Below are 24528 nucleotides of genomic sequence, written 5' to 3'. Positions count from 1 at the left end.
TAAATACTTATATTTATGTACTTAATTTTAAAATCCTTTTATATATACATATAATGCAACCCCCTCATATATGAATATTGGTGCCTATGCGGGCAGGAAAAGCATGACACTGCTCAAGGACTGATTTGGGCTGTCACCAGGGCACAGGGGCAATGTGACATTAGGCTTTGCCCCAGGGGGGTGAGGCATTGAGGAGGAGAGGCTGTTACTTTTGGAAGGGAATGAAGGCTTGAAGCAACCCTGTGCCTGGGGGATACCTGTGGGGTTTTGCCTGGTTTTTTGCAAGCAGACAGAACATCTGCCCTCCTTCTGCCTGGCTTCCCAGTCCTCTACTGGCTCCTGAGCCTGCTGGACATTGTAAAGAATCTGAGAAACTGGAGGAGAAACTATTGAAACAGTGATACCATCTTCTGGCAAGTTTCATGCAAATTTGCAGCTGGGAGGAAGATAAATCTGGATGACTGCTCCCACTGGAAAAGCAGAGAGGTTTCAGGCTTTGGTTTGGCATCAGCGGGTCGGCTGCTGGGCTGACTGGCTGGCTGGTGCTTGCCCTGTCTCCTGCCCAGCCAAACGCCACGGGCACAGGGGATGTGAGGGGCAGCCAGGGGATAGAAGATGGGTATTTAGGGATATAGAGGGGTGGAGAAAGCAAAGGGCTTGTGAGGCAAGGAAGGGGTCTTGAGAGGTGGAGAAGATCTAAGGGTATTGCAGAAGAGGTGCTATAAAAAGCAGGGATTATTGTGGTGTGGGTGGACATGAGGACACAGAGCCACAGCAGGCAGGGACACAGAGCCTGGCTGCAGCCTCCCACCAGCACGGCCATGCCTTACTCCTCCCACAGGGAGAAGCAGGAGGAGGAGGTGAAGGAAACTTTAAATAGGTGACCATCTTTCTTTTCATTCTCGCTGCAGCCAGAGTGCAATGAAGTAATTTGGTTCTGGAGAAGCTTACCAGCTTTAAGGGTTTCTTAAAATTAAGCTCTCTAATGGGTATCTATATGTGGCTGTAAGTGTCTAGCACTGGGTACCTGCACAGAAATATTTTATGTGGCAGTTGCATATTTGCCCTGAGGCCTGTGAGTTGTGATACCATCCTAGTCCTAGTAAAAAGGAAAGTTGATAAATCCCTAAATAAACTTATTTTCTTTCTGCCAATGGTGAGTGACACAAAATTATTTGTAGTGAAAGGTTCTTTTTCACTGTTACTGTCCAGTTATAGCTGCAGTCTCAGAAGGGAACAGACTGGCCATGTAGCTGGAGTCATGGATAATATACGGCTCAACAGGTCTCTCTGGATCAAAAACAGCTCAGCAGTGACACCTCACTGCTATTGCACTGTAGGTCTTTAATATTTTAAAAATATCAAATATATCACTTTAAATATATCAAAGCATAAGAAAGCCTGAGGCTGTGATTGCCAGGGCATCCCATAGCGTGAGGAGCCAGCAGCACTAGCACACAGCACAGCCGTGCAAGGTGGGGAGCCAGGGCCAGCACCAACCAGAGGAGACCTGGGGAGGCTTGTGGATGCTCTGACCATGCTCCCGGGTACCTGAGAGTCCCCCCCTCTGCTGGGGGAGCTGCATCTCCCCAGTAGCCCCTCCTCAAATGGCCAAGAGTCCAATGGGGACCATAACTATGTTCACATTACCCACTTCTGGTGGCTGAGGCATGAACTGTTCATTATTTATTTATTTTTTAAAAACCAGAGGATGTAGGCAAAATTTTGATGTATGCTGCCATCTGCTGTGGGTTTCATATTTTCAGAAGCATTTCAAATTTTTTTCTGATAGAAGTAATGCTGCTGAGGGTAAGGGTGCCCAAATAAATGATACATGAAAGTCATACTAGTTGTACAAATAGGATCTAAAGCTCCTTTCCACTTGACCTTCTGTGCAAAACATACTTCAGAAAGTGGGGGTTTTGTAGGAAGGAATTACAATTTACTCGAGATTTTATTTTTAAGTGCAAATTATTTCCCCTAAGTGCTTTACGCTGTGGTGCTTAAGACAATCTTGTTCTTCACTCTTCCCTTCTCATTTTCAGTTCATTCCTGAACTTCTCAGCTTCAGGGGGACCATATTTATTTTAAGACTACATCTCAGAGAAGACCTCATTCCCACTATTGCCATTGGAAACCATTTAAATTCAGCAAGATTTAAGCAAATCCTTTCTCAGGAAAGCCACAGATGGTCATCCAGCCACTGGAGCTCCACCAGCCTGCCCTACCCCAGGCTCAGCAGGGAACAGTCCTTGACAAATGGGTGCACAGGGCAGCATCCTGCTTGCTGTAGCTAATTTCCATTTGTTTAGTCCTCTGCTAAAGGACTAAAGCTGCTGCTCTGGCCTTACTTTCTAAGGTTGCATTTTGCCAAGCTTGTTTTCACTGTGCGGCTGTACCCAGCCCTGGCTATGGGGACACATAGATGCGTGCTGGCAATCTCAAAACAGAGGTCTAACATGGGTGCCCGAGGTGAGGCCAGGCTCCTCGCTCAGCTGCCAGTCATCTGCCTGCATTTACCTTGCGTAAACACACTCCAGCATTAGGAGATGGAGGATATTTTTTTTTTTCCTCTTGCCTATTACGTTTTACATTCATATTGCTCAGACTGGCAGCTACCAAAGTGCTCTTCAGCAAAATGAATCTGTCAGGGAGTCAGTTTTCTTTTAATCAGGAAAAACTGGTCTGGCTGTTTTGTGTCATCCACAAGACACCTTTTTTACCTCTACCTTGCCAAATCTTGAAGTAAATTGTTAAAAAACCTACCTGCCTCACTGGTGTCAATGCTGGGGACCCAACCTGCCGTCCTCTACTGGGACAGGAGCTCCACTAACATGAAAGTGTGTGACAAAAGCAACACCACCACCACAAAAAAATTCAGAAGCCTCTGCTTGTGTAATATATATAAAATCAGAGATTAAATGCAATGATCCAGTGTGCTCTTTCAGTTCAGATAAGAAACACTTCCTTGTACATTCCCTAAAGTTTGACTGCTGAAGTGACTCACTTCTTGCTGTCCTTGAAGTAACCTCAGGCTCTGCTGCACTGTGAAACTGCTTCTCACCGGGCTATTTGTTGAAGAAAAGAAATATGATCTGCCTATCTTAAAATGGTACTACACTAACAGAGATACTGGAAAGTGTGTACTGTTCAGGGATCAACCAAGTCTGTCAGCAAAACCAGCACGATTTACAATGCAGCACTTAGAACATAAGATCTCAGTCTGCTTTGTTTGAACGTTGAAGACAGTCAAAAAATTGGACAAGGTAGAGGGTTTTTTTAAGTTTAATGTACAGTTCTTGAATTTGCATTTACAGACCTATATGAATTTTGCCTGTGAAACAGTCCCTACGAGCAGAGCTGCGTGGCATCCCCACCTCTGCGCAGTGATTGCTTCCTGGTGCAGGACGCATTAACATATCAGCAACATGCCACCTCTCAGAAAACACTCTGGCTTTCTCAGACACCAAATTTAAACTTTTTTTTTTTATGCTTATCTCTGTATCTTTGCAGAAATCACCTTCTTATTTGTACATCTCAAGTGGAAAAAAATGAATTTCAGATTGGCCAAAGGAGAGTTTATCCATCTGATGCTTTTCAGAGTGTCTGGGGAAACTGCATATTGAGTAAGTCACATCTGATTCATTCAAACTTATTTGTCTCAGTTTCCAGACTTAACTATCGTGATAACAGGAACAGGTGACGAACAGCAAAGGACTTTTTCTTCACATGCTGGACATCTCTTGTGAAGTTATACATTGGATTCGTTTTCTGAGAGTCTGTTACATGTTGATGCGAGTTTTCTCCACAAGCTGTGCATACAAGCAGGTTGTATTTCTAAGGGATACTATGGCTGTAACATAATCCTTTGTTAAAGCAACCATTATTGACTAGTGATCTGAGTTCACAGGCTAGAAGCTGTTTCATCAGCCTTTTTAATAATGTAGTAGATATGCACTCCTCTGTATAAAGATCTTAAATTCTTCCAAGGTGTTTATCATGAAACGCCTAATCAGGATTAGCTAAACTAGAGCTGCCTTCAGCCCCACCTAGTTTGGTGGGCCTCTGTACGTGCATATGGAGTGTAGCCAATTATTTTCCTTGAATAGAGAGAAGAAAATCCAAGGAAAAGGAAAAGCTTGGTAACCTGTCATATAGCCTCTTTGAAAAGCTTCTTTACTGTCTACCAGTTCATTCCAGCTGTAATACTGAGTACCAGTAAAGACCAGCTCATCAATTCCACCTCTCTGAATAAAGCAAAAAAGCAATGCTCATTCTGTACAAAAACCTTCCCACAGCAAATTTCTCAAAACCTCATGTACCTTCACCTGAGTTAACACAAAGAAATCTGCTAATATTGTACTTAGATTTCCTTTAAAACTCCTGGCATGCATATTAATGGCATAAATTGAGGGAGGAAAATCCAGCTTTAGAGAGTGACTCTTGTATTCTGCCTGTACCTAAGACACCACAGCAAGAGGCATAAAAGAAATCAGAAGAAAGATTTGACTGAGCTAAGCTAGGTCTGCCCATAAGTGACTGTCATTGACCTGGGGGTCAAAGTGACTTCTTGTTGGGAAGACTTTGCTAGCTTTCTACATTTTACATCGAATTTGTCTTTAATATAAAGGCAGACCACAATGGATACTTATTGTACAGTCTTTTTATGAAAATAGGAGTTCAAAAGGAAATTTCATGGATCCTTTCTGAAATACCAAATAACTCCATAAGCTCAGAGAGCAGTGCTCTCATCTCCAGACTGCTGATAATACTAAAACATGGGCCATGCTGGGGATGTGAAAATGTTATGATAACAAACAGTGAACATTAGAACTCTTCTGAAATTGTCCTAGTTACACAAGGGTTCAACATACTTTGTTTTAATTTTGTCAAGGTTCTGTCAAGTTGAAATTTTCCATTTCATTTCAGCTTTCGTGTCATCTTTGCAATAATCCTTCCCTCTTCTTTTTAACAACATGATATTTTTGGAAGTGCTGTTTCCACTGCACTGCAGTTTCTTTAGCTAGGGTGAAAGGTATTGATGCAATGTCCTCTGAGATCAAAGTTTGTGTCCACAGAGCAACGTGGAGGTTGACAGTTCATGCAGGTTTGCTGTCCTGCTGTCCAGGTTTTGACCCGACACATTGCAGTGAGAATGCAATTCCAGTTCCACTAGCGCTTTCTTGTGGCAGTGGTAGATAACAGTGGTGATGCAGATACTGATGTAGAAGCATACAGACTGCATCCAGAACCATATTTCAAGCAGATCAGCAGCACTTGATCAGATTATAAGATCGATTTGGGCTGATATCAAAAAGTTCTGACAATATTATCCATTATTCACCCTACCTAGTTCCTGGCAATCAATCTAAAAGAAACAACTTTCATTCCAGGATTTTTAATAAGGGCAAGTGCAAAATGATCAGGTGTTTTCCAACCTAACAACACAAGGCTGTTATGTTAAAATGGCTTGTAAAACAGGAAACCACAGCGGCACCTCAGATGTTTTGCCCCTTGCCTGGCTGGCATCTGTTCATCAACACCACTGATGCCACTAATAGATGCAAAGAGGGCAGATTCTGTATTGCCCTGTCTGCAGAGAAAGGGAGGGAAAACAGGGAAGGTGACTGAGCACGAGTGCCTTGGTGAACTGCACTACATGATGTGAGCTTGGGGATATTCAATGGCTGTTGCGCCGCATGGTGCATCATAGATACAGCAATGATTTTGACTCTCTAGCTTATTGAAAGGCAGTAAAGAAGCTCCTTTTCGCTTTCAGACTGTTCAGTAATCTCAGAATTTTTCAGTAAAGTTACAACCTGTGTGTAGCTCATTTCAGAGCTATTTACCACAAGAACAGACCTAAGAATTCAGTTTTTAAGGACTTTGTTCACAGCCACACGATGTAAGATTTGAATCCAGGGATTTTTCCTAACAAGAATTGAACATACTTGCCAAATGCTTGCCAAAATTGCCAACTGCTTGCTTCCTGCCTGCTTTATGACTTCAAAGCAAGCTGCTTCTGGTGGTGCAACAGAGCATGGACTTTATATATGAATACTTTCAGGAAAAAAGTCTTTTTGTCTCTGGTTCTTGGAAGGTAAGTACTAAAATAATAGCTAGCAACCTGATCTGAAGTTGCTTTAGTCTTTTACTCATGGTGCCTGCAAAACTTCATTGTGATAGCTTCCCACGTTATCAGTCTTAGCACTTTTTCTACACGTGTAGCTGACAGTAAATACACATGCCCATCATCCTGCACCCAGCTGCCTCTTCCATCCAAAAGAGGCTAAATGTGCAACAGTTTTCAGTAAGTACAGTTACCAATACCAATAGGAAATAGTAAAAAGTAGTCTGTGAAGGTACAAAGCTCAGAGCAGGTGTCCAGAAGAGTGTGGTGGGTCCTTCTATGGGGCCAAAGCATGATGTGGGTTTTCAGAAGCCCAGCACGCTGCCATTCTCCTCAGGTCTGCAGTTCTTCTCTCTGGGAAGCAAAACCAGTTATGCATCTATTCAAATGCTCATGTTGCTGCCTACTGAACTCTGAAAGGGTTCAATACAATCAGAACTCTGATTTTTTTTCTCCCTCTTGTACTAGGGTCGCCAAAGGAATCGCAGGGCTGCTGAAGCCAGTTCTGCCAGCTGAAGTTCTTCAGAATATCAGACCACCTCAACAAAAGAGCTGTGGTCCTATTCCCATTGTGTGCACTGTGAACTTGAGCAAATGCAATCAGCTTCTCTCAGCACTCCACTGGTTCTCAGCCTTGCATGAGCTCATACAGGCATGTAAGACTCATCAAGGAATATGGTTACAGGGGATGGAGGAATACATTAGTAACAATGGTAGATACTGCATGCATGGAACACATGTATGCAGGGAGATGAGTACGCTTTGAAATGGGTTATTTTGTTTCCTCTTGGTTTTTCCCTTGCTGTTTTTTTGGGTTTTTTTGTTTGGGTTTGTTTTTTTTTTTTTCCCCAGGGGTGGGAACCTTTTATTTCTATTCAGATTTAATAGTTGAAGTATTAATACTTCTCATACAGTAATGTATGTAGGTCACTGGTACTCCCCCTAGTGCTATAAACTTTTTGCTTCCTCCCTAGTGGGAGAGCTGGCCGAAATGGAGGCAGCAGAAATTCTGTTCACAATGTTCAAGAAACATCTTGGGAAAGGACATCGACTAATTTTCACCACGTAGTGGAAAGCAATAAAAAACTTTTCTTTGCACTCACAGGAGACAACCTTTAGCAAAACATTTGTATCCTCCTGAAAGTCTTTACCCTTCTGCAGGGACACCAGTGAGCCAGTGGGACAGCCTGGGGTCTCTAAAATGTCTCTAGATGGCTCTGCTTAGGCAACAAACCCCTGCCTGGGAGTCCGCCTGAAACACAACGACTCGCTCTGCTCAGCTGACTGAACCCAGCACCTCCCTGGCAGCACTGGAGGGGTGCCGGCAGCAGAGGACCTGGCCTCTGGAGAACGAGTGGGCCATTGTCGGTCAGGTGAAGGTGGCTGCAGCATCCCCCCACCTCCTTGCCTCCGCTCTCCTCTCCTTCAAGCCAATGCTGTCTCCCCCCGTCACCAATTTCTTTGGCCCTCTCAGCTTCCACTCTCCAGGCTTTTTTGTAGCAGCCTCATGGCTTCAGGTAAAGTCCCCTAGCATCTCTTCCCTTGCTCCCCATCTCCTTACTCAGCCCTTTCACACCTCCCTGCTCCCTGCTCTGTGCCTCCAGGCCCCCTCCCCAGTCACTCCCATGCTCCTCTCCCCTCTCTACCCCTGCTCCAGTGCCCCCTGCATCTCTCTAAGACCCCTGCACTCTGCTCTGCCCGCAGACCTGCACTGGTCCCCAGACATGTCCTTGGGTCAAATGTGTTCATATGACATGACTCAGCTGTGACAAATATGAGCTAAACCCTGCGTGGCACAGGTGGAGCAAAGCAACAACCCGAGATGGAGAGACAGGGCAAAACCAGACCTCCATCTGTTCATGGATCCAGTCCAGGAAGGAGGTGGTTCGGCTGTAGACGCCTGGCTTGTTCTTTTCTGCACAGCCCACTCCAAAGCTGGTGGTCCCCACCAACTTCCAGATGCTCATATCTTCACATGCTAAAGGGCCCCCACTATCTCCCTGGAGGACAAAGAATTAAAACAAATGTCAGCGCCCCAGAAAAGGAGGGGAACATCTATTTAACTAATGTTAACTAATGTAACTAATGCCTTTGTTTTGTCTTGTCCCATGCATAATAGGGACTAAGCAAACATGAAGCTCCTCCTCAGCCCTTGCTCCATTACTAGCTAGGTGAGTTCACATCAGTGCGTTTGTGGATGAGACCTTGCACAAAGTGGGCACCATCATGACTCTGGGAGTGATTTTGAATCATCACCACTGCACATTGCAAAGGATCCTCTGATCCATCACTGCTATGAACCCCTCTCCCCCAGAGTCATTACCAGTCCTCTGAGTTACTCAGACACCTCTCCCTTTCTTTCTTCCCCTGCCTCACTCTACTGTCTCCAAAATCACATGCTTCTGCTTCTTTCTTGATATATGCTTTGCCTGCTTTTCACCATAAAGTTTCTACACCTTGCAAGTCTCCAGAGCTGCTCACCGTGCAGTGCCATTCAGTGCAGTGCAGAGGCCACAGCCAGGGCAAAGAAAGGATGGCACTGTGCTCTAGCACATGCAAGAAATTTAAAAATGACTTAAGTAAATTTGGCTTCAGAAATAGTAGATATGGTCCACAGAAGAAATATAAGAAGGGAATTGTAGCATATGAATGCATACACAGTCAGTGATCGATACTCATGGTAAACAGGAAATGGCACAAACCCAAATGTTTGCCCAAGAAAAGCCTGGGAGTGCCTTCTGATAACTTATTACTCATGTTTTTCCATTGCTGCTGTTAATGAGCACAGCTGAAGTTTGGAAACTTCCATACCTGGCAGGTGTCTACCCCTCCCTTTAGGAAACCAGCACAAAGCATTGAAGAAGTTATGATTCCACCGTAGACATCCCTGTGATTGCAAATTGCATTAGAAATCAGAGGAACACCTGCATAATTCATGGTGTCAGATGTATCACCTGTTAAAAAAACAACCAACAACAACAAAAAAAAAAAAAAGAAGAAAAAAACTCTACATCCTTGAAACTAATTTCTAATTATAAACATAAAATGTTTCAGTATGTGAAGAATCGGCAAGCAAGGGCAAAAGAAATACAGTTAAAATGACAATAAAGTAAGGCAACTGTCTCATCGCTTCTGGAATCCAGTAACTGGTATCTCTGTAGAGCTCTGGATTATCACAGTATATATATAGTATAAAGCTGTACATTATACGTTTCTACTTCAAACTAGACAATTAATGACACTAATGAACTTAAAACTAGTAGGACACTATCTTCAATACTAGTGCCAAAATTTGTTTCTAATTTATTGCCTGTTCTGTTAGTCAACACATGATCTGCAAAGATCTGATTTATTTTATAAATATTTATTTTATCTTATTTGGAATCTGAATGGATCATTTCTACAAATGGGAGTATGTGCACAGTCCATTGTCAATATATAGCTGACACTTCATGCAGTAAATCTTACTTTCATTTTTTCCCCACCTTTTGCTAAAACTAGCTGTAGGTCAGATAACATGCTGTTCTTGTTCTTTGAACAAGAACATGTTGAGTGAGATGAAGGAAGAATAATTAAAAACAATGACATGACAATTCAAGCATTTTGTCATGAAAGTGATTCAGTATATATTATTGATTAACACGACCTGTGAGTAATGGTAAATATATATATATATAAATGACCTTTTCTTTGTGACATTATTCACAGATGCAATTTCTACATCATCCAACCTGACTGAAAATGCATACATGCTTTCTCTGGAAAAATGGAGGATTGATTCTTGCAATCATGCTGTGCTTTCTACGCTCAAAGTCATAAAGGACACAGCCTGTTTAACTGAGGCTGAGTACAACATTGTGAACAGTGTTGCTGTCTACATGTCATTTTCAGCCTTTTCACAGGGTGTACCTATCCATTCCTTGTGAAGCGGGTTTGTATAGCACTTTTGCAGTTCAGAGTGAGCATAATACTTAGGAATATGTCTTCTTTCCTCCCCAAGATATTCCAGAAAATTTAATGTTGAACAATGCTCCAGCCAAATCCTGTATTTCCTGTATGTGAGATGTTTTCATGTAGTGTAATCAACAGGAGACCAGTTTAAATACCTCCTTCTACAGTTGCTCCCCATCCTGATATCCAACACATTTTCCCTGCTGGGAAGTGTTCGCCAAAGTTAGGCAGACAAATTGGCTCTATGTGACCTATTAAAAAAAAAAAGACAAACAAACCAAAAATAAAAGAGAGGGAAGAAAGAATCACTTTTCAAATTTAGCAAAAAATGGTATGCCTCAGTAAAGCCTGAGGACTTGTCTTGCAGTGGACTTGTTCTGAACACGACCCAGTCCCCACATAAATAGCCTGGCAGGTCTGCAGGTCTTTTGCCTTGTGGCAAATACCTTGGGTTTGAAACGGTACCTACACTAGGGCTCGTTAGTTTCAAGTGTGAAGCAACAGAAGGAGGTGTTGGCAGGTCAATGAATTGAAGAATGAGCAACAAGCAATGCACCGCATATGCAGCGGATGGGCAGATCAGAGGCCCCACAACACCCTGCCTGGGCAAAGAAACGGCACAACTGTATGGCACCTCCTAACAGATGGTGTGGAATGGCATGTACAAAGAGCCGTGTGTGCACATCCCTGCGCTCTTCTGAAAGGGCAACAAGAGGTCTGGGCTGCTTTTTGCTTCCAACCCACTGGCTCATAGACTTTCAGTGCCTTTGCGCTCTGGGGCACTGAATACCGTGCAATACGGTCAGTGTTTGATGCTTGCAGGGACAAACCTTGACGTGTCAAGATGAGCTGGCACTGAGCAAAGGGAGGGAAGATGCAAGGTATTACTGGGTAATTCCTAGCGGTTCAGTTCTCCACAGTGCAATGACCCCAGCTCAAAGCATCAAGCCCCCAGCCTGGAACCTCCAAGCCCCCTGGGCTGCCCCAGCCTCCCAGGCATAGCAGGTGTCTCGCTCAGGGATGGAGCCATTACTGTTCTTGACAACCTCCCAAACTTATCCCTGAGCAAAAGAAAACAGCTCTAGCTGAGACATAAAACAAAGCAAGACCAAGCTTAATGCTAATTCAAAGTGGAAGTTTGAAGTGTTTCAAGAGAATTTATTTAGGAACTGACAATCTCGATTCACAGAGAGCACCAGCTCCCCCTTGCAAAGAGCTCACAGTCATTAGAAGGTATTGGCAGGTGGTCATTTAAATTCATACTATTATACGCCATTTCAATTCACTAACTGTGTCAGCTGTAGGTAGCATTCTGCTGAGAAAATAAAAGTCATTTTCATTTAAAAGCATAATTATATTTTAATTACCTTTTCTTCTCTTTGAAATTTAAGCTTGATTTTCAGCTTTGGACACTGCTGGATCTCCCCCATACCCACAGAAAGGGCACAATAAAAATCTCTGTGACCTCCAAGTAAAATGAGGTGGGGTATTTATTTTAGATAGGGAAAATATTTAGAAATGATAATGTTAATGTTTGCCTATTATTAAATTCTTTCAGTAAGTGAATGGACTGGGAATACTTTGCAGAGCCCTACGACCAAATTGTTGTTCTCTGTGCTCGGGTATAGAGTACAGAGGAGTTCCTGATACTGAGGCTGAGGGGTTTCTGCCGATGCGGTCTGAACAGGCATCACTGCCTTGCCATCACAACTGCAGACTGGCTACATCTGTGCTGCACATCTCTCATTGCTTTTAGAGGCAGTGGGGATCCACTCGACAGTTCTAGGTCAGGCGTAGGGTGCCAACAGAAATTTCCCTGTCTGTACTAGGAAAGACCCTTCCCACTTTTAGCTAGAAAGATGAGAAAGTCAATTGAAAGCTAACAGAAAGATTTACCATTGAGAGCAAGTGGTGCTGCCAGTTTCATCAGTGCTATATCATTTCCCATTGTCTTGGGTTTGTAATTTCGATGGTATATAATTTTTTCCACTGAATATGGGTGAACCTGGGTGTCTTGATGAGTCACAAAACCAACCTGCACACTCCACGAGCTCGGCAAGTAAAGGCTGAAACGAAGAGGTAGGAGAGAGTGAAAAATCTTAAAGAAAAATCTCAGGTTTTCTAGTTGTCCTCTGAGCTTATGAGCCTTGTAAGGCTCCACAGGCAAATGCCTACAGTCTGCTGTACTTGCTTACCTATGTTAATATTGGCTATGTTTTGCATCTATTGCAAAAAATGTAGAATGAGTGACTGATCTTAGTAACACACTGGGTCACTTGTATTTTACCTCTGTAGTTTTCTACAAATATACGAGTTTTGCACTGGCCTACCTGTCTGTCCTCCTGGGTGACCCCACAGCAGTCAATGCTGCTGCTTGGCACCCTTGTGCTCAGCCATCTGGCTAGATCAGCAGCACTTATGGAAGGTGCTTCTGCCCCCAGTTCATAAGCAGCCACATCTTTCAGCCTGCGGCACATGAGCAGCTCCTCTTCTGGCCTCACCCCACAGGGCTAGCAATGGGCTGGCAGCAGTGCTGGGAAAAGGCTTCAGGCATGTGGGTTGTGTTGCCAGCTCCCATCCTGCATCAGCCTTTGAACACACCACAGCCAACTGGGTTGTGGGGATGGAGCTAAGGACAAAAGTCCTAAAATGCTTAATTCCCCGAGTAATTGTTTTTGTGGCAAGACTGGAATCTGCATAGGATCTAGGGGTGGGATTCATCTGTCCCATCTCTTCTTGCTACTGGGTATAAAAGCATCCTACAGGACTTGCTCAGAAGCAGGCGGGTATTGTGGGTGCCTAGAAGTGGTCAGAAAAATCCCATTTTAGCTGTCTAAATGTCTTTGGTGAAAGTGAGCTCGAGTTTGTAAGAGTGAGAAGAGCTGTCCTGCACTATTGGCCATAAACAGACAACTCATTATAAATAAGAGAGAAGGCTGTGTTTATAACAACGCAAAGGATAGGAGTGGAAATAACTGTTTTAGCATCTACTTACAACTCAAAGACTGCTTCAACAGCATAAAAAGGAACAGTATGTGGTAAAGGGCACTAAGCACGGCACAATTCACTACCTACCACAACTGGAAAAGGATTAGTGTAATTTATTTTGGAGCTCCAAATTACCAGAGCAGCCAAGCCCAAATTCCTCCTGAGCTGTTAACTCACACACAATGTACAGAAATTGCAGATTGGGATACCTAAAATCTGGTGCTTAAATATTTTAAGCTGCTTTCCCAGGAAGCTGGGAGTGCCCAGGTTATCTGAAAACTGGGGGCCCTGATTTGGATCACTTCTTGGGGAGACTTTTTTTTCAGTAAAGACTTGCACTCATGCAAGGAGAGAGAGAGATGGCTTAAATGTTATTGAGCAAGCCCATGAAATAAGGATAACCCGATCTCTCCTTCAGTTCATTTTGAAGAGAAATCACAGTGCATTAGCCCTCCACTGCAGTGGCCCCCCATACAGACCCGCTGCAAGCAGGGCTAGTGGGACACCCCGAGCAAGATGACTTAGGGACTTACTCGTAGACGCAGTGGGCAGCTGTGATGATCCAGCGTGGGGTGATGACGGACCCTCCGCAGAGGTGGTGTCCGTGAAACTGCAGGCTGACCTGCCAGGGCCATTGCCGGGGGGAGGATGCATTGCCCCCCACAATCCGTGGCCCATAGCTGGCCCGTGTCCCGCACGCTGCCAGAAAGCAAAGGTTACAGTCCACAGAGGAAACATCTTCATGTGTTTGGTCACCTTCAGCCCCTCTGCTCCCAGACTTGCTGAGGCTGGGAGGTCTCTGCAGCAGAACCAACCCCATCCCCATGGCCCACATCTGGGGCTGCTCCCAGAGGTTTCTCCTCCTCCCTGCCATCCCTGCAGCATCGTGCCTGGCAGCCTGTATGGGGGCTGCGAGGTTCACGTTTTCTCCCCTGCAGATGTAGTGCTCAGCTGAGCTGTAAACTCCACCATTCCGCCCTTCTTAAACATACAGGGTCCCAGGGGCCCACATAGGCAACCTGAAGCATCTCCTATCCCCAGTGATTATTTTGATGATGGTTTTTGACCTTTTCATATTCCAATCTGAAAACTAGCTGATACGGAGAGGTGTGGGGTGAAAGCTCAAATGTTAAGACAGAATTTCCTATTCACCGCTGAGATGGCAGAGTTGGAATTACACTATCAGTCCATGGGTTCAACTCCCGATCCTTAAACATCTACTTCCTACTACATTCTCACCAAAACGCTCCTGATACCTGATGTTCCCAGTCTGCCCTTTCAGCCTATGCTCACTTTCTGAAATTCTTTTAAGCTTTATATAATAAATATTGTTTTTCTTTTGTGTGATAAACCGGTGTTATAGTATGCCCTGAGTACACAATTTCACTCAACTCTTGCCATGCAGTGCATGAAGGACAGTTTCTGATTTTATTTTCGTTTTTCTTGATTCTTACCCAAACACTTTAAGATGATCACATTCCCAGAAGTACATTCCTCTCTAAGACAAAAAGACAGTGCAGTATTAGCTTCAATTCACAAATACTGGGACATTTTTCAGTATTGTGTCATCTTCCTGTACAGCTATGTGCACATAAATATAAGTAACTCACATACTGAAATAGGTACAAAGTCAGGTACTCATCCAATCTACTCGGGGCATTTAGCTGAAATACTTAAGTTAGGAGCTTAAATACCATCAGGAGCCCGCAGACCATATGCTGCCCTGCTGAAGAGCGGTTCACTCTTCGGCAAGGGGAGGCTTATCAGTGATTTTCAACATGTGATCTGTAGTCTCCTTGGATCCATAGCTTGCTTCTCAGTGAAAGGTAACTAAGAAAAACAAGCAATTGTCAGGAGGAAGAAATGGACCATAAAGGGTTCATAAACCCACTGGGAAATATCTGGGAATCTGTAAACTGAAACAAACCGCTTCACAGTGGGAAAAGATAAGCGCCTGGTGCCTATCCATTTGCAAAAAAAGGAATCATGGGACAAACAGGCTTTTCAAATAGCTCATTTTAAAGCCTTTGTTGACTTTAATGGGCCTTGGATCAGGCTCTTAATTTGTACTCCAGCAAGACTGCTACTGAACCTTGGTTTATGACACATAACACCATCAACCACTTATGAAGTACTACATGCCTGAAAAACAGGCAACAGTCTTAGACCGTTACTAATTCTCCTTCTATTGATTGCTTGCTTTCTGTCAGGATGAGCACGCTGAGGCATACCTGAGGTTTGTTGCATTGTGCAGGGATGTCACTTGATCAGCTGATAACCAGTGGCTGAGGGATACAAAATGTCTTTGAAACTGTTTTTCAACTGCAGCCACGGGCAGGTAACCTGAACTCACATAACTGCAAATAAACCATAAACACAGCTTCCTCAGACAGCATTTCAGTAATCTGTTTAAATAATTCAGTGGTTCTGCTAATGAAAACCCACTGTAGCAACCACAATAATTGAATTCTGATACTTGATAAAGTAATCCTATCCTCCCCAAGTAATGCTTCTTATCACGTGCATGTATTTTTGCCATAATCATGCATGGAAGTCACACATGCTGAAAGGAATTTAACTGGCAGAGAAAGCAAATTTTAATTCTAGTATTCCAATAAAGCTTTTATTGTAACTGGTTGGCACATTTCCTGAAGTACTAACAAGCTCATTGTATCCTTTTTCTAGAGTTATGTTTTGAAGCAGGGAGGATGAATAATTTGTAATTTTTTCTTTTCTTTTTTTTATTGAACAATTGAGATGTATTTTGTACTAAAGGCAACAAGAATTTCTTCAAAAGAAGCTTTATACTGTTAACTATAAAGCGCAGAAATCAGAATGATGCCATTGTAAGAAATAACATAGCATCATTGCAAGCCACAACTTCAAATTCTTTCTTAATTGTGTGAAAGTTTGTGAAACAAATGGTCCTTTTTCAGGAAGGGGATCAATCCAGTAAGAACCACCTTACTAGGTTATTCTCTAATTGTGAGGTGGTTCTTAACTCATAACAGATGTCATCACATGTATTATATATACAATTTTCCTACAGATAAAGTAAAAGAAATGAGAATAAAAAACATCTGAGCATTTTCCATATGTTTACAGCCTTTCTGACAGGCTGTAAGCTACTAGAGAGACGAGTAGGATTCAGGCACCTGCACCCCATAGGGAAGATTTAACCAAACCACTGTATTTGGCCATCACTGAGGATTCATAACAGTGCACAAGTATTCAGGACTATTTCCCACATCATCCCAAATCTCCTGAACCATATAATTCACAAAGGTGTATTGATAAGTCTTTCTTTCTTTTAAAGCACAGACTAATACAAGGTTTCTTTAGAAAGACTGAAAACTTCAGAGTTTGTTCAAAATGCCAAATAAAGTTTCTTCCATTTTGTGTTCATACCTTGAGAAACCCAGGTGTTTGCAGGTAGTATTTCCATACTCTTCTTTCCAGTCATCAGAGCAGACCGTTCGCCAGGACCCAGAAGTGAACACCTGCAGCACTGCTTTCTTGCCACTCAACCTGACTTTGAGATCCAGAAGAACAACATGAGTTGTGAAGAAGAACTATTGGGTACACAACAGGTGCACAACAGTGTCCATGCAGCATGTGGATAAATGTGGCATACACATTTCTTGGCTCACTGAGTTTTTACTGCTTGACTTTTTCATTACTTCGATGCTTTGACAGATTTTTTTCTGTGCTTCCCCCTCCCCCCCCCCCCCTCCCCCCCCCCTTAAGGAAGGGAACCAAGGCACACCAAGCTAAAAGAGCCAGGAGGAAAAAGTCCGTGCTCATGGGAATGGATGGGGGATGCTAGCTCCATCTGTATTAAAGAAGGCTGCCTTGCCCTCCGACAAGCCAAAGCAAGTTTTGCTCATTGCATTGAGTTGGAGCTTCAGATGCTTGGCACCAAGGAAACCTACAATCAAGAAAACTGATGAAAGGTGGTTGGCACCTCCTACACTGCACAGTGCAATCAGAGAGTTGGGTGCACTTGCATGCAGACATCTCCAAGCTTCCATAGAGTTTCCTATCTGCTTCCCTTTTCTGAAATGGGGCTGGCATGTCTGGGCTGATGAGCATGTAAAGACTGGGGAGAAGAGAGGTGCACAGGTCAGGAGCTCAGGTCCCAAGGATTCCTTCCCTGTGCCAGCCAGGCTTTGCTCAGCACAGCCCTTCCCCTGCAAGCTGGGTGGCCCTTGGCCAAGAGACCGATGGAGAAATACTGCAGGAGGCCCAGGTACAGAGCCACCACCCACCACCCTTTGTCCTGCATGTCGCCATGTCCTCCTCACCCCTGTGCCCCACACCACAGCTGCTGCCAGGGTGCAGAGCCCTGGATGAGCAGGAGGCACCTGGACCTGGAAAACGGCACATCTACATGGTCTGCCCAGAGAGAAGGGAGGTCACTGCTGGACAGGGATTTCCTACAGGCCCATAGGCCAGTGTTATGGCAGCACAGAGGCAGACAAGAAAAGCAGACATATTGCCCACAAGCTCCACAGAGGCCTGAAGACTCCCTGGGGAAAACACACAAAAGGTTGAAAGCATTGTGCAGGGTTAGCTGGGGCCAAAAGCTCATTCCTCATATGGCACAGATGGAGACTTGTGCTGCCTCCTTACCTGTAGGTACAGGAGTCAGAATTACAAGTGCACTGATCTAAAAATCAGTTACTTTGTTTACTAATACTAGTACAGTCCTTTCCCTCCAGTGGCTGCAAACACTATAGTCATCTTCGATAGCACAGGACAGGAAGGGACCATTTAAAACGTCCCTGTGATGCCTGAAACCATTACAGAGAGAAACTCAGACATGGGGCCATACATTCTATACACGAAGCAGCAGACTCCACAATACTCAATGCACAAAAGGCAGTGCTGATCTCTCCTGTTCCCACATCCCTTAAGATAATATTAGGCTTTTGCAATCTTCAGAACCAACACAGTGCAACTGTGTGCTGGTGAATACAGAGAGTGCTGTATACACACACTTTAACGCAGTGATGGTGTATGTTGCAGGCAGAGGAAACGCTAGCAGTCATAAAGCATCTAGACTTCTAATGGAGAAACATGCCCAATACGGCAGTAACAATATTCAGCAGTCATCACATTTGTCCTAAGAGCAGTTTAATTTCTCACAAGCTGTAAATCAATACCTCAGAGAGATTGCCCCTCTGAAGTGGTGATTTAGATAATACATTAGTCTCGATCTTTCTTGTCTCACCCGAAGTCTTTACAGCATGCATTTCTTGATAACGTGCCAGATGCTACAGGAGGAGGTAGGAGGGATTTATAATCAAATTTAAATTACCACATCCGTACTCATCCTCCCCTTCTTTACAGTTGAAGACACCATTGCACCTGGCTGATTTCTGGATACACTTAAAGGATGATCGGCAGCGAAACTTCCCAATGCAGTTGTATTGGACTAACAAGAATGAGAGAAAACAGGGTGATGAAAACACACTTTGATATTAAATTAACACTTCTGACTTCCATTATCTGGCCAGATTTCTCTCTTACTAAGGAAAAGAAAACTCCTGTACTCTAGGAACTTTTGAAATGCAACCTGGAGGTTGCTACTCGGTGCTGCTAAACTCATCCATTAGTAATGACTCGTAGGATTGGCCAGCCTTGCTGTCTGTGCTGACTCCTTCTCAGCTCCCTCTACCAAATTAATGTTTCACTCCAGGACAAGTTTCTGCCTGGTGCCTCAGCCCAGCAGCAGCAAAGCAAGTAGACCCTTGCAAAATACGGTCAGTGCGCTCTCTTCCTGAGGGGATGCCTCAACCTCCCACAAGCTTATCCCTGTTGCAGGTGTGGAGGTACTGCTCTAGCATCAACATATTTGGCACCTAGACCTGGACAGGTCACACTTCCCAGTCACAACTAAACTCATTCTGCCTTTTCTTTTCCTTTGCAGAAATTGTTCATGATAGGGGAAAGTTCTTTAATTCTCTGACAACTAACTTAAAGTGAATTACAGGACAAAAATAGGGTGTGCACTACCTGAAGCCTCCCTCAGTTTCTAAACTCTTAGCTCACCACCCGAGAGGAATCGGTGAAGTTTTACTGGAGAAAGGTTTCATGGAGCTGCAGGTTCCCACGTTGTAAATATTACACCAATCCTCTTATGAGTGCCAGATCTGTTTTATCCCTACATGTAAATAAAATTTAAAGCCATCACATCAACAAGATTTTTTATTTCATCAAACAAGCCGCAGCAGTAGTTTAATTCCATTCTAAGTAAAAGGCTCATGAAAAATTAAGCATTTGAATGGTTAAGCGAGAACTTAATGAATAACTAATTGTACTCACCACCCAGGCCAATGGCAACTGCTAGGATTACTGCAAGGAATAAGCCACAGATATATGGGAAGTATTTTAGAGAGAGAAGAACATGGCACACAGAAGGTGGTTCGATATCTCCTAGAAACCAAACAGAGAGGATAGCTTCTGTGAAGTTAAATCAGCTTGAGTTTGCAATGAAAAAGATTTATCTAACATTAAACTAGATGGCAGTATATACATTTCATGAGCTGACCTGACCCGGAGGGGTTCAGATCCCTTGACTCAGGGGCTGAGAACACTCCAAGTGCTTTGGGGCTGGCTGATGCTCTCAGACATCCCTTCAGCATTTGCCCCACAAGTGGTCTGAGTCACATTCTTACAAAGCACCTGGCGTGGCCTCAATGCAATGAAGGATATGAGCTCTACATTTTATTTTCATGGGTTACATCACACTGTGAGCTTTAGAAGTATACAAACACCTTTCCTGAAAACATGAGTCCCAGAATAAAAATTAAATTCAGACCTGGTTTGTTTGTGTAATCAAACCTGTGTGCAGGATACAGGTATAATCTTTGAGGACTTCAGAACACTCAAATGGACTAATAAATTCTTTCAGTGGAAGTACAGAAGAATAAGCTAGTTTGAGTCTCCTCCATATGACCGTTCCTATCTGTGATGCCTCCTGACTCTTGCCGGTACCAAGCCCACAGTCCCTGTGCTCCCTCCAGCTGTTAGCCCCAGCTGGATGCTGCTCTGAGTGATGAGCCTGGGACAACAAAAATCCTGGGATGAGGCCAGAGGCCACATAGTTCTGTCTCATGCACCAGGGAGCTAAGTCACATGCACAGTGCATTCCGGCACAGTTGGGGTAGCAAAGGCATGGAAACAGAGCCTAAAGATTTGAACAGGAGCAGGGATATTAGAGAAAGGCAGGACTAGCTAGTAAATAGGTGTTCAAGACAAAAAGGAGGAAAGTGACTGGTCCTTTTGGACTTGGAAGTAAGGTTAACTGAAAGTGATAGAAAGCTAAATTTGCAAAAAACAGGACCCCCAAACTGGTACTGGAAAACAGCGATCTGTTCCAAATTTTGCTATAAAGACAAGGAGAGGTCTGAGCAATGGCTCAAGGCTGAGCATTGAGTTCTCAATGAAAAAATACGATTCTGAAGTTAAAATATTCATCATTAGTAATTGCTGAATATATTTCATGAACTGGACTAGTCCTGCGAACAAGCCACCTCCATAGCTGACCCCAACATAGTGGTATTGTCAACAGTTCACTTGTTTCATACGTATTCTGATATACAAAGAGCAAACTATGAGAAAATGGCATACACAGCTCGGTCTTGGGTACACACTGGAACTGACAGAATCTTGTCTTCAATTTTAATTCATGCTGCTCTTCACTCTCATCATTCTTTAAGCTTTGAATTTGAGATTGCCAGACACTTATAATCAGTCAAGAATGAGGAGTGTCTCCCAGGGCTTATAGACTCATAAGAAAATCCCAGCCTACACAGACTGTCAGCAACAGCTGAGTAGCTGGTTTTGGCAATGGAGTATAGACCAGACAATAGACAGCTGTAGTAGCTAATGGACTAGAAAATTAAATTGCTCTATCTTCATCCTTGATGCTCAGCCTGCCTCTGTTGAAGCTATTTTTGCCATGAAACCTATGGGAAACAGCAAACGTGCATGCTATCCCTCCAAGGCTGTATTGTATATTTGGTTTTTTAGTGGACCAAATGCCAGGTTGGTAAAATTTCAAGTAAGCCATTCAAAAACGTGTCTGGGAAGTGTGAGCAAATATTTGCTATGTGGCTGAAGTGTGTGAATAATCTGGCTATGAAAAATGCTTACATATGCAAGCCAGCCAAGGTGTCACCACCTCTTAATATGCTGGCAAACCTCATGGCTGGGGAGTAAGGTTGTGTTTCTTCTCCAGGTGATTCCTTTCTCTGACTGAGTGGGCAAGCATAATTTTGCAGGGCTAAAGACCTACATTATCCATTTACATTACAAAGATCAAAAAGCTCTGCAGTGTCCCTACCAGATCCATCTGCAGTGGGGTCCACTTTTGCTTGTGGTATGCAAAAAAATCTTTTGAAGGAAAACTCAATTTCTGACACTGGTGGTTCGTCGTCTGTAACAGAGATGATTTCAAGACTTCCAGTAGTGGGACTTGTCTCTTGTACCTGTCTCAACAGGAGAAAAAAAAGAAGAAAAAAAGAAGATAATCACCTTGCAAAATGTTATCATAGAATCATAGAATAGTTTGGGTTGGAAGGGACCTTTAAAGGTCATTCTAGTCTAACCCTCCCTGCAACGAGCCCCATCCAACCTGACTTTGAATGTTTCCAGGGATGGGGCATCTGCTACATCTCTGGGCGACCTGTTCCAGTGTTTCACCACCCTCACTTAAAAAATGTCTTTCTTATACCTAGTCTAAATCTACCCCCTTTTAGTTTAAAGCCATTACCCCTCGTCCTATTGCAACAGGCCCTATTTAGAAAGTCTGTCCCCATCTTTCTTATAAGCCCCCTTTAAGCGTTGAAGGGCCGCAATTAGGTCTCTGCAGAGCCCTCTCTTCTCCAGGCTGAACAACCCCAACTCTCTCAGCCTGTCCTCATAGCAGAGGTGCTCCAGCCCTGGAATCATTTTTGTGGCCCAACTCTGGACCTGCTCCAACAGGTTCATGTCTTTCCTGTGCTGAGGACTCCAGAGCTGGACACAGTGCATTATGTATCTAATGTTCATGAGAGGAGCTCTTGTAATAAACTTACCAGCAAACTAGTGAAGTTAATTTTTGTTTAAATTTGTCTAAGCACCATAGCTACTTTTAATAACTCACACTGGGGGTGTGAATCCGTCCCCTGTTCTTTAATTGCAATAGGAAACAAGAGAAAGACTAAACAGTGTATGACATCCACACAGCACCTGACAGGATCCTCATGCAGGGGCCACTGAATTTTACTTCATAAAACCTTTGATCGCTTTCTACACAGTGAAAAAGAATCAAAATGGGCTACGCTAGAATTCAAGGTTAATAGATTTGAAATGCTAATTTCTGACTCCAGTTCTGCACACTGGCACTGGCAAAAGGAATCAGACATTTGAACTCACAGGGGTGTGAAATAGGTCCAGGTTTGTTAGACAGTGGAGCTGGTAAGCTGTAGAAGCGGTGGGTTTGTAAAGTCAGTCCCAGAAAATGCTTACAATGACACATCTTAGGTGAAGAATACATGTTTTGTCTACGACACTATATCTTTAAGTCACCTGGAATATCTTTTCATTTTTCATCAAACAACTGCAATAGGGTTTCTACTCCTTCATTTGATAAAAATTTAACATACATTTCAATGAACATAAATTAAATTTTACATAGAATCTGCTAGCTTTAAGGCAGAGAAAAGGACAACTTACTGTGCATGATTTTTAAATATTAAAAAAAAAAAAAAAGCCTTCTAACTGGTGCATAAGTTGTCCACCAGGAAACAAAACAGCATTGTGAAGTACACTACACAAAAGCTAAACACTGATGTGGCATTTATTTAGAGGATATCACATGCTCCCAAAGTTTCACTCACCTCTTCCTGAGAAGTCATAGTTAAAAGCAAAACTATTTTCCTTCTTCATTATCAAAAGAAACCAAAAAGAAATTCTGAGGTTGCTAAGCCAGTCTGCTCTGGAAAGGTTTTCATTGAGCTGCCCGTTCAGTCATCTGTCGCATGCGGCATTACGGCAGCATCCCGTGTAACTCAACCTGGTGAGGGTATCAGGTAGCCCCTGATGGCATGGCTACGGAAAGGGGAAGATAAAAATTCAGCACGCTTTTTAATTAGCCTAAGAGCATCAGGTAATATTGTAGCATTTGCAAACCCTTCTGTAACCTCCCAGCAAAGGAGCAGCACAAATTGCACAGCCTCATGCTTGCTCGTCTTTTATCAAAACTCGTGCAGCTGAGGAGTCTGCAGGCAGCTGTGGGTGGTGGAAGGCAGAAGCCCCAGGTGCTTCATCTCTTTGGCACACAAGGCCCACAGGCTCACCTTGTCTTCATTCACTTGATTTAGCCTTCACTGTGTGCTTGCAGCAAAGAGCATGCTTAAAGACCCATGTTATAGTTATGGATAACTTTTATAATTCAATATTGCACAATATTTTGGAAGTGCTTCTAAAGCAGTATCTCTTCTTTCTGAAGTATCAACTTATTCATACTCTGGGATTTAGAAAATTAAAATATATGCTTAGCTTCATAAAATGCTCAAGAGTAGTAAGAATTTGGCTTGGCTTTTTTTTACTAAGAAGAGAGAAAGAGGACAGAGGGGAGGCTGTAGGGAACAAGGAGAAGGAGAGATGAAGCAAAAAACCATAGCAGTGTAAGTGAAACAAGGCTCCTGAAAGGCCAGGGAAGAAATGAAGGTTTTCCCTGACAAAATCCATGTTCCTGGAACATGGCTGTGATGAGGGAAGCTGTTCAGTTCCTCTGCTGTGCATAATGGAAACTGGCACTTCCAGAGGAGAGGATGCCACATCATGATCCTGTTAACTGTTCACATCTAGTCCATGACATCAAGAGTTCATGATCTCTTATGACACTCCTTCAGCAGCCTTCCATGGAAATGGGGAACACAGGGGAACACCTTCAGTGAGGACAGCCCAGAGCAGAGAATATTGTCTCCATTTTGTCTGCTCTGTCCATGCTGGAAACCCTGGGGACTAGCTAGTGCAGCTCTGCAAAGGCTCCCATGGTGGGACTGGCACCACCAGAAAGGACAGGCTTGTCCCTGGTGCCACCCTGAGCTGCTCCAAGCCCAGCCTCAGGGCATGATGTCTAGATGGCACGTTGGATTTGGCCTTGCACAGCTCATCACCTTAGGCTGAGAAGACCAAAGCAGGAGCTATGTATGATAGGGTCAGGAGGACAGGAAAATCAAGCCAAACAAGGAAAGCATTTGGCCTACAAACTAACTTCTTACATGCTGCAGGACATCCCTGTCGCCTCTCTCACACTGCAATAGCAACCCAGGTAGATTTCTCAGCTTTCAGAAGACAAATTAAAGTGAAAGGATAAAAGACCCCATCTCAGACCCTTCAGCAAGTCCACCCTGACTATGGTGTTTACCTTTGGACTACTAGTCTTGTTCTTCTGGGGTGGATGG

The 24528-nt window shown here is 43.6% G+C and overlaps 1 protein-coding gene across 1 annotated transcript; it reads right to left on the bottom strand.

The window, feature by feature from the left end:
- Positions 1-3279: 3279 nt before the first annotated feature.
- On the bottom strand, positions 3280-23144 carry TMPRSS3 (transmembrane serine protease 3). Its single transcript, XM_005229474.3, has 13 exons — positions 22957-23144; positions 21420-21564; positions 19397-19507; positions 18390-18506; positions 16478-16601; positions 15301-15426; positions 14524-14567; positions 13603-13768; positions 11978-12147; positions 10237-10332; positions 8942-9084; positions 7978-8130; positions 3280-6484 (listed from the first exon to the last, which is right to left on the bottom strand). The coding sequence occupies exons 1-13, from the start codon at positions 22972-22974 to the stop codon at positions 6464-6466; spliced, it is 1434 nt and encodes a 477-aa protein (XP_005229531.1). The 5' UTR covers positions 22975-23144; the 3' UTR covers positions 3280-6463.
- Between the last annotated feature and the right edge of the window lie 1384 nt (positions 23145-24528).

This window comes from Falco peregrinus, chromosome 4 (genome assembly GCF_023634155.1).
Source record: "Falco peregrinus isolate bFalPer1 chromosome 4, bFalPer1.pri, whole genome shotgun sequence".
Taxonomy (NCBI): domain Eukaryota; kingdom Metazoa; phylum Chordata; class Aves; order Falconiformes; family Falconidae; genus Falco; species Falco peregrinus.
The sequence above is the reverse complement of the archived record's forward strand: the minus strand, read 5'-3'. Positions and strand labels throughout refer to the sequence as shown.